Here is a 9,665-nt window from a genome sequence, read left to right as displayed (position 1 = left end):
TCATGCAAATGGTCCTTTAACCTTATATCCATTCGGTGGAAGATCATGTCATTGCAACAAATACATATGTCAAGTTGTTTGTGCCATCGTTTTTTTTTTTTTTTTTTGGTCAAAAAATAGGAGGGGAGGGGGAGGGACCAGCCCACCCGCGTAGCAGCCCCATTACTGGGCCCCCCTTCCACCAGAAAATGTTCGATACAGGTCGCAGGTTTTCGCGTGCCTTCCCCGATCCGTAGGCTCACCCCACTGGGTTCACCGCCTCACGTGTGGGTACGTCACCCCAGCGCCACCTTGGTACAAGTGGAAGGAAAGCATAACCGCCAACAAGCCAGCCGGGCGTGGGGCATCCGGTCCCCTAATTTAATCGACGCCCGCGCGTTTCGAACCCGGACAACTTGGGCGGAATTATCGCCCCCTTACCACCAGGCTACTACCTTGGTGGCATCGTTCAAACAAGACGATATCACTTGGAGAGACAGAATCCAAAAACGAGCACCTTGTCCGTATTATTTGATAGCATAATTCTTTTGTATTTCATGGATATATTCTTTGCTACAAGTTTAGAGAGATAATTAATATATTTAGAGAGAGAGAGAGAGATAGTGTTGCTGCCAAAATCCGTGTTCAAGTCGGTGAGGCCGGAGAGGCATTAAGATAGTGAGGTCAGACATGATCCGAGCTGACGAGATGCGTTGGAGACTAACTGTGGCTAAGCTTAGACTGGGTCTAGCGCCAGTGATTCAATCTAAAATCAGAAAAAAAAATCTACTTGTTTGAGTTTGTCCTACGAGAATCCTTCGATGCTTAAATCAGACAAAAGTTTTGGAGAAAATCATAGAGATTCGCAAGAGTTGTAGAGTGGGGGAGAGATTAGAAAATGTATCTAGAGATTCTCTCGAGCATCATTTATATAGAGTGAAGGTTAACTTTTGTTATCGAACTAGGTGAAAGCGAGCCTTAACTATTTGGTAACGTCCCAATATCACGCGCATCATGGATAACAGCTCACATCGTACACTAACTGCTCGATCACACAGGAGAAGCTGTAACCACCCCACAATATCCCATATATGACGGGTTCATAATCATGTCTTCAACGGGCTTTAACTGTCTCTAATGTTAATGTGCATTAAATTGGAGACATATGGCTTTGCCACTAGCTGGCCAGTTTGCTCAGATCAGTATGATGGTTCAGGTTGGCAGCTCAGCCGATGTCAAGGTCAGTAGCTCGGTCGACTATAGTGACCAGTAGCTCAGTTGATGCTGAGGTCGTCATCTCGATCGAGGTCAAACTATGCCGAGATCAGGCTTACGAGTATATACCATATCAAATAGAACTTGGATGAGTTCCCACGCACACACAAAACATAAGTCTAGATGATGGCCAATGCAACAACAATTATCCGATGCATAAAAACAACAAGCACCGCGAATAGCGGAAAAAAAATGTCAACCAAACCATGATATGATTGGTGTGTAATCTATTAGCATTAAAAAAAAAATGAATAGAGTAGAAACCCGCATAAAGTACCTCAGCTATTTAATAATTGATTAGCGGTCTAACCAATCCAAGAGAAGTCCATATAGTCGCTCATATCCTACCCAATGAAAATATAGAAAAGAAAACATTGAAATTACAGTTTAGGCATTAGAGTAATGCTATCGATGGCTGTACATTTAGACTTGTTGCAGAGGCACGAAAGATTTTCATTTCATAAGCTAAAAATAATAAAATATAGAAAGCATGGAGATATTATATGGCGTATTTGTCTTAAAGTCTCGATTCCCAACTCCTTTCTTCATGGACGACTCCGTTACGGTGCAGCCTATTATCTGTAGGCAATTTTATAAAAAAACTCAACATGTGTTCCATCAAAAGACCAAATTGTGTGCTCCTTCGAGGTTTCAGCTTCTAAGGTGGAGCTCGAGGCAGTATAGAAGGGACTCTCTTTGACTGCATCATTCTGGAGGGAGACTCGGCTGCGTTGATTGAGCGATTAGAGAAGGAGAGACAGAAGGTGCCAGAGCACCTACTTCTCAATGACACACGACGGATGATGCGGAAATGTCGTGCTATCCAGGTCAGGCATAATATCTGGAAGACGAACCGAGCTGCAGATTGGGCCACCTCATTTACTGCTCATTATTCGGAAGATTTTTTATGGACCCAGCAGACTCCTCCTTTTATTTTGTGTAGTCTTCTTACTAGTGATGTAGCTGGCTATGCTCATGCCATAGCCGTGTAGCTGATTTATCCAAAAAAATAAATTATTTTAAAGATGGAGCTATCAAAACAAGCCGCAAGCCTAAATGCACTAATTTGATTATGTAATCACGAGTTTTGAACGGTTAATAGGGCTGCATTTGGCATGGTCATCATTTTTTTAAAAAAATATTAAGGAACAAAATTATATATATATATATATTTTTAAGGTCAGAAGATTTCCTTCTTTTTGTTAAAAAAAAGTAAAAAAAATTTATTTCCATTTTTTTCAGAAATAGTAAAAATATTTTTTAATAAAGGGTAACCAGTTATTTTTTTATTGAATTTCGTATTTCTACTCTTTTTTTTTAAAAAAAAATCGATATCAAACATCCCTTAAATGGCCTTTAAAAAAAAAAAGAAGAAACGGCCACTTTTTTTTTTTTTGTGTTGTGAGAGGGGCACTTGGGTCGATTCGGCTACCCTCCAGCAACGCAACCCGAACGGGTCGAACCGGGCCGTCTCATTGCATCCACCGCACTTTATACCGAAGCAGCACCCATCAAGAGCAGAAAATCCCTCCCAATCAATATTGGTCACGTAGGAAGAACTCTTTAGCATCCTACTAACAGGGGAGCAGCATACCACAATAAGCATCGCCTCATAGGTCTCCCTCTCCGCCTCCCGTCCACCCTCGCCGCGGCCGCTGCAACGCGCTTCTCTTCTCCAACGCCGACTCGCAATCCCACTCTCTCAGAAGAATCAGAGAAAAAAGGGATTCCAAGACCTCAAGTAACGATGACCGGTAATCTCTCGAACTGAGTCGGTTTTTAATTTATCGATCTTTCTCCCCCTTCCGACACCTCCTCGGCAACGCCCTTTTGCCACAGACCACGTTCAGGAGCAGGAGATGGAAATCGAAGCTCTACAAGCCATCCTCATGGACGACATCAAAGGTCCGCCTCCTCATAAACCACGATTTTTTTTAAAATTATTTTTCTAATTAACCACCCAACAACAGTCTAATTAGGAACTAATATCGTCGCATTATTAATTTTTATCACTGTTTCAAATACTTATTATTAATTTTTAAATCCACAGAGATTGATTCCACTGAGAGTGGGTTGAGCACAAACAATCGGTGCTTCCAAATTGTATTGTCCCCACAGGTCAGAATAACCAATCCTCCAACTCGTTATTATCGTCCGGAGATTTCTTATAATCAAGTAGGTTTTTTCGATTGTTTGCTTCGCGAGTATGAATCATGTATTGTTCTTATATGCTTTCTGACTCCATGTAGTTAGTAGCAAATTATGTAGTACGGAATGTAAAATTATATGATCCTTGAGAGTGCTTTTAGAATGGTGTGATCTAGAATAACTGTAGATTTGTGCAGTAGTTAGAATTGGTCGACTTCACTATGAGCAATTGACAGTCTGTTGTAAGCCATTAGTTTTAAGTTTTCATTTTCTTGAAAGCTTTCTTATTGCTCTATGAATATAAGCTTTATTGATTATCTGATCATCAGAGATTAGGGCCATGCTGCATGTCTACTGATCATGCTTGCTTTCTTCTGTTCACCTTCTTAACGGTTTCCCTTTTTCTTCCTTTCTTTTTTTATTGATGTATCTGGAAGCACGCACATGGTTTAAATACTGTAAGCACATGACGAACTTTCCATTTTTGGAAGTCCATGGATTGGTGTAAGGTCTAGCAATATTAATTTCAGCTTTCATTCTCTTTTCTTTTACTTGTTGTCAGCCTTCATGTTTTATAGATGTTAATATTTCAACACAAATGCCAGCATTTTGCTTTGCTAAAATCGTAATATTGTTTCTTATGTCATCTTCTCTGTAGTACTTATCAATTTCTTCTTCAACAGGATGATGATATGGATGAGTCAAATTACACGCCAGGTCTGTCATTTTATCTCTATAAGTTTAGGGTGATAACAAAAAAAAAAAATGAATTATTTTTCCTTCATATCTAAGTACGTTGGTTCTATCTGAGTATATGATATTGGAAAAACTGGCAGCTTCCAGGTATTCGATAATCTATTCATATTCTGTTAGCTAACGTATTGTTGTCTCTTGCAGTTAAATTGGCTTTGATATTCTCTCATAGTGAAAAGTATCCAGATGAACCCCCACTTCTGAATATTAAAAGGTTTGCTAGATATATATATATATATATATATATATATATATATATATATATATATATATATATATTGTAAATGTTATTTTTTTTTTTTTTTTAGATACACATTTGAACATTGGCCTGTTCGCTTTGTTTTCTGATGTTTCTTTACCTGCACAGCATGATTTTAATGAGGATGTTTGGTTATTATTTTTCTTTCTTTTTTCTCTCCCTCATCTGCAACTTGAAATGCCACTTCTGCCTGCAGTGTACGAGGAATTAAATCTGAGGATCTTTCAGTGCTAAAAGAAAAGTTTGAGAAAGAGGTAGATTCTTAAGACATTTCTTCTCCTTCGATTACAAAATTATATATCTACTTCTGGTTTCTTTCTTTTTTTATTTTTCTTTTTCTTTCTTGTCAGCTAGTTTCTTTTATACTTGCATTTTGGTGATTTGTAGATGATACTGGTGATTTAAAAGTGTGATAGCACATATTCTTCTTAAATCAGTGTAAGTGATATCTAGGCTGACACATAGAAATCTACCTGTTGCACTCCTCCAGCTAAGGTGTTGCCTCTTGCTTGGAGATTATGCAACCCTAAGTGTTAATCTTATGAATTTATAGGAAAACTACTCTAGCCCATTGTGCATCACGGAAATTATCATCAATCGAAGTCTGTCAGTAGATATTATAAGTAATCTGTAAATGCATTTTCATCTCAATGTTCTCTGTCGGGCAAACTAGTTCTGATTAGAATAACACGTTATTCTATTATTCTTGTGGAATATACGAACCTATATGCTATTAACAGATATTAAAAACTATCAACTGGCTGGATCATGTGAAAGGCCAAAGGCAAAAGATAAAAAATGTTTTGCACATTGTTCAGCACCATAATTCCATAACTTGTAAAAAAAAATAAAAGACTTCACTAACAACGGGTGAGCTCAGATCTATCATATTCCTAGATATCTCTGCTAGATTAACATTCGTAGATGTTACCAATTAGATGGTGCAAGGCTTCTAGATCATGGTTACCGTTATGTCTTCAAATCAATTGAGGGTTTCATTACAAGTCTTGGCATATCCTCTACATAACTTGAGTTTTTGGAGTTGCATGCTTCAGAGATAACTTGCAGACTTAGTGTCACTCTGGGCAATTTAACAATGCATTCTCGGATATATTTTGTCTCTTTTCTTCATTGTTTCAGCAAGTGAAATGTTCCATATTTGACATTTATGTTTTCCAGATGGCTGAGAATCTTGGCATGGCAATGATCTATACACTTGTCACATCTGCTAAAGAGTGGTTAAGTGAAAAATTTGGGCATGAGGTTGTGGCTGAGGATTCTGAAGTAACCGATACAGTTAAAGATGATGTATGGCTGTTTGTTCTGCCTATGATCTCACTGATTTCTGATGGTGTGTTTTTAAGTTTAAGGTCTGCTTTTGGCATGTATACATAAATTTATTATTTTAATTGTAGGATTTGTACTCTAGTTGCCTTTTCATTTTCTTTGCTGATGGTGGAGTCAGAATCTTGCCCAGGCTTATCCATTAATAAACACTTTCTAATTTTTTAAAATCAGCTAGTTCAGAGACAAGGTTATATATTCCTATTTTGTTTTTTTGTGCTTTATAGTTTTCGAGCAAGCTCTCCTCTTAAGAATGTTTTTTCCCCTTGATCTTCTTCATCCTTACAGGTAGCTTCGGCATTCCAGTTTCACGTAAACAAGGAAAAAAGGGGTTATGGAGTGGGAGTTCATGATTGTTATTTTTGTCAAAGAGGCCCTTTTTGACAATGCAGTATAAAACAGTTTAATTAATTAGCAGATTGGTAAGAAATGGAAAAACTGACCCACCTCCTCTTCATCGTATTGTGAGTCAATGATCACGATTGACTCAATGGAACTTTTTTTGGGGGTGTGTGCTTTAGTATGCTTTTTACCTAGACCAGCTTTGAGCGCTTATTAGAAGAAAATTGTCTTTATGTGCTTCTTTTACCTTGTTACAATTTGTTTATCGTATTCCAAAACAATTTGACCGAGCTCTAACTAGTTCCACAGTTCAAAATACAACCATTCTATTGAGTATTGTGTTTTCTACTTTTATTTTAGTGGAACACGTGGAGACCAAACTAAGTAGGCATAAAGTTGTGGATATTGAGTATCGTGTGAGCTACATCTATGACAAGATTGAAGAAGAGGGGTTGAAAAGGGGTCTTGCTTACTGTTATGGAGGAAGGAGACCCTAGAAACAGATGAATTTTGAATATATTCTTTTCAATGATTCTGGCCATTATCAGACTTGATATCATAGGTATTTTCTCATTTGAACATTATAGAGGTTCACTAATATTCTTGAAAAGCAGGAAGTTTGCTATGTAAAATTTTAGGCCTGCTAGCTGTATAAATGTTTTCCTGATTATCATAATGATAATGGCCAAATAGTTGATGATCAATACAAGGACCGATATATCTAACTAGAAGTTCTTCACCATGTTGCTTTACCGCTGCCCCTGCTTTTTGAACCAGTGGTACGGTCCATGAGCTGTGGATGTGTGGCGTAAGCATTAAATTTCCTAAGTTTGTATTTAAGGTTCACTTGGAGAGAGTGCACTATAAAATTGATATGCATCAAAATTGCTCACTTCTTATTCTTGTAAGGTTTCTCTTGTTGGGGTTACTTCTTTTACTGAGGTTCATAACAAGAAACCTAGTGAAGCTGAATAGGAGGTAGACATTAGACAAGTTGAAGAAATATTTTGTGGCTTCATTTGGATTAACATCATATTATTGGCAGGCAGACATTTTTTTTCTTCCTTGGAAAATCATATATATGACTTTACAATATCTTTTTTCTGATTTTTGGCCAACATATTGCTAATTGGCTGGGGCCTCTTCCCTCTTCTTCACATGTGCCTTCTCTTGATTTTGGTGCATCATTTCTTCGGCTTCTCAATTTAAGATCCCATGACTGTAATTGCATGGAAATTACAATGATGGTCTTGTACATGCTGCTACACTGCTTATTCAAAATATTTGGACTATTTCGGAGCGTGAAAATCCCTCCAAATTATTTCCTTCTTTTGTCTGCATGTTAATGCTCTTTTTGTTGGGATCTTTTTCATCTCTTTGGAACTCTCTGGTTAATGATTTTCAATGGATAAGTTGTATGCTAACAATTTGAGATAGTCTAATGCAATATGCTATTACGCTATATTTCCTTTGCATTTATGCCATTATTTATGCTATTTGAGACAATGTTGATTTCTTGATGAGAAATGTTTGACTATTCATCTTTGTACTAATATTGCCTTTTATGTAACTACTTCCAGATAATCGTTCCCCATGGAGAACCGGTTACTGTAGAAACTTTTATTGCCTGGAGAGAACGATTTGAAGCTGAATTAGCACTAGAACGAGCCAAGTAAGCATTAGTTTTCCATCATTCATTCCAAGCATGACATATATGGATTCTTTTTTTCAATTTTTGCTAACAATTGAAGAAACTGGAATGATAATATGTCATGAGGGTCTTGCTATCCTAGAATGTAACAATTGCAAGGCATGTATCTATTGTAAAAGAAAAGAAATCCAATCCTTTGCGCCCCTTCCCCCCTCTCCCAACATATTAAGTCACCAACACATGCTTGTCTTTGGTTTGATTGTGTACAATCTACACTACAAATTTGACATTTTTAGTCCGAAAATTAGTTGAATTTTTTTTCAAAGAAAATGCTATAAATTAATCCCTCTATGGTACAGGCTAATGCCAGATTCTGCACTTGCAGCCCCCAAGGAGAAGAAGCTTTCAGGAAGGCAGTGGTTTGAGAGTGGAAGACATACAGCGGTATGTCTTTCCTATGCTTTGCTTTCTCTACATATGAATGCGGTTGTGTATACAGTGTTGATTAATCTTGTATCTTGTGTGGCTACTCGTTATACAATGGCTACATGATGAAATGGAACATCCCACACTACACCCTTATAAAGAATATGACTAGTCAAGTTATATTATTTTGTATCTTTTCTAGTTCAGCATTAGTATAACACTGATGTCTGGGTTTTTTCCCCAGAAAGGTGCAGCTGCAGTTGCTGAGGGATCTGAGGAGGAAGATGAAGAGGACATTGACCTGGATGATGACTTTGAAGGTGATCCTTTATTTCCTGAGTGTCATTCATTTGAGCCACTAAACTTGATGAGATAGTTTTGAAAAAAAAATACAGATGTTAAACTTGTCTGGAGTCTGTCATAATAAATTGAGCACTAGAAATTGTTTTTCCTTGTTGACATTTGCAGATGATGAAGAAGATATGCTTGAGCACTATTTGGCACAGAGGCCCGATAAATCATCGGAAGGATCCAGAAAGTGAAAATTGCTTACTTCCTTATCGAGCTTGATATGGTATGTTGATCTATAATTACGTTGGAATCCTCTCTTTCTTTTTATATTGCCATAATTGTTCCTTCAAAAATTTTGATGGATACATGATATTTCATAATGCTTATGAATTGGTGTTTATTGTATAGCTAAGATCCCTGCATGGACCAGCTTTTCGGATTTTGATCAACCAGGCTGAAGTCAATTCTAGTTATGTTGGAACAGGTGGTGCTGTGAGGAAATCTTTTGAATTTTGCTGCTGAGGCCTAATTGTATGAGTCATTATCGTAGCAGCAACATCAATCCTTTGTGTCGTGGAATGTATTATCTGAACCTCTTTTTTCTTTGATATGTTTACAGTTTTTAATTGCATGTCATAACATCAAAATCTATCATTACTATGATAGCAACATCCTCCTCTAATATCTTCAAGTCATTTTGCTGTCGTGAATGTTTGGAAGGCTAATTGCATTATATGTACATAGCACAAGGTAAACCTTAGTCCCTTTCCGCTTGGATTGAGATTCATTCTAGCTGCTTATGAATGATGTTGCTGGAAATAGCTAGACATCTACAGGTTTATCCATGTTATCCATTCCATCATATGGCAGTGAAAGCCCATAGCTGCTTTGCTACTTTTGATTGGATGGGCCATTATTCATAAGTCAATGTTATTGGCAGGCAGTTCTCAACGCTAGGTTGGGACTGCCTTTTGATTGGAGAAAAGGCTATTAATGGAAAGGAAAAAGAAAAAAAAACATGGGACTGCCCTTTCTCAACGCTAAATTGGTGTGTGTGGAAGGATAGGAACAATCGGGTATTCAGGTTTGAAGCCAAGGTAGCTACTGAAGTACTTAAACAATGCTTATCCCCGCTTAAGAACTGCATATCCTGCCATGAAGGAGAATACAAAAGAACCGGTATTGGAACTGTTATGA

At 37.5% G+C, this 9,665-nt stretch overlaps 1 protein-coding gene across 2 annotated transcripts; it reads left to right on the top strand.

The window, feature by feature from the left end:
• Positions 1-2,853: 2,853 nt before the first annotated feature.
• LOC103712968 (RWD domain-containing protein 1) lies at positions 2,854-9,174 on the top strand. 2 transcript variants are annotated; one of them, XM_039125303.1, is made up of 12 exons: positions 2,854-3,008; positions 3,094-3,159; positions 3,305-3,372; positions 4,086-4,119; positions 4,300-4,369; positions 4,611-4,668; positions 5,594-5,722; positions 7,681-7,772; positions 8,111-8,195; positions 8,422-8,497; positions 8,646-8,751; positions 8,882-9,174. In XM_039125303.1, exons 1-11 carry the CDS (start codon positions 3,002-3,004, stop codon positions 8,717-8,719), a joined length of 759 nt encoding a protein of 252 aa, XP_038981231.1. In that variant the 5' UTR covers positions 2,854-3,001; the 3' UTR covers positions 8,720-8,751; positions 8,882-9,174. The 2 variants fall into 2 exon arrangements, with proteins under 2 accessions (XP_038981231.1, XP_038981230.1); XM_039125302.1 differs by having other exon boundaries at positions 8,877-9,172.
• Positions 9,175-9,665: the final 491 nt, after the last annotated feature.

Source organism: Phoenix dactylifera, chromosome 4 (assembly GCF_009389715.1).
Source record: "Phoenix dactylifera cultivar Barhee BC4 chromosome 4, palm_55x_up_171113_PBpolish2nd_filt_p, whole genome shotgun sequence".
Lineage (NCBI taxonomy): Eukaryota > Viridiplantae > Streptophyta > Magnoliopsida > Arecales > Arecaceae > Phoenix > Phoenix dactylifera.
This window is presented reverse-complemented; position numbering and strand designations above follow the sequence as displayed.

Excerpts from the sequence above, each read along its gene's own strand:
- LOC103712968 (XM_039125303.1), top strand. Across the intron at positions 4,370-4,610 it reads CCACTTCTGAATATTAAAAG|TGTACGAGGAATTAAATCTG; the intron begins GTTTGCTAGATA and ends TTCTGCCTGCAG. Across the intron at positions 8,196-8,421 it reads AGAGTGGAAGACATACAGCG|AAAGGTGCAGCTGCAGTTGC; the intron begins GTATGTCTTTCC and ends TTTTTTCCCCAG.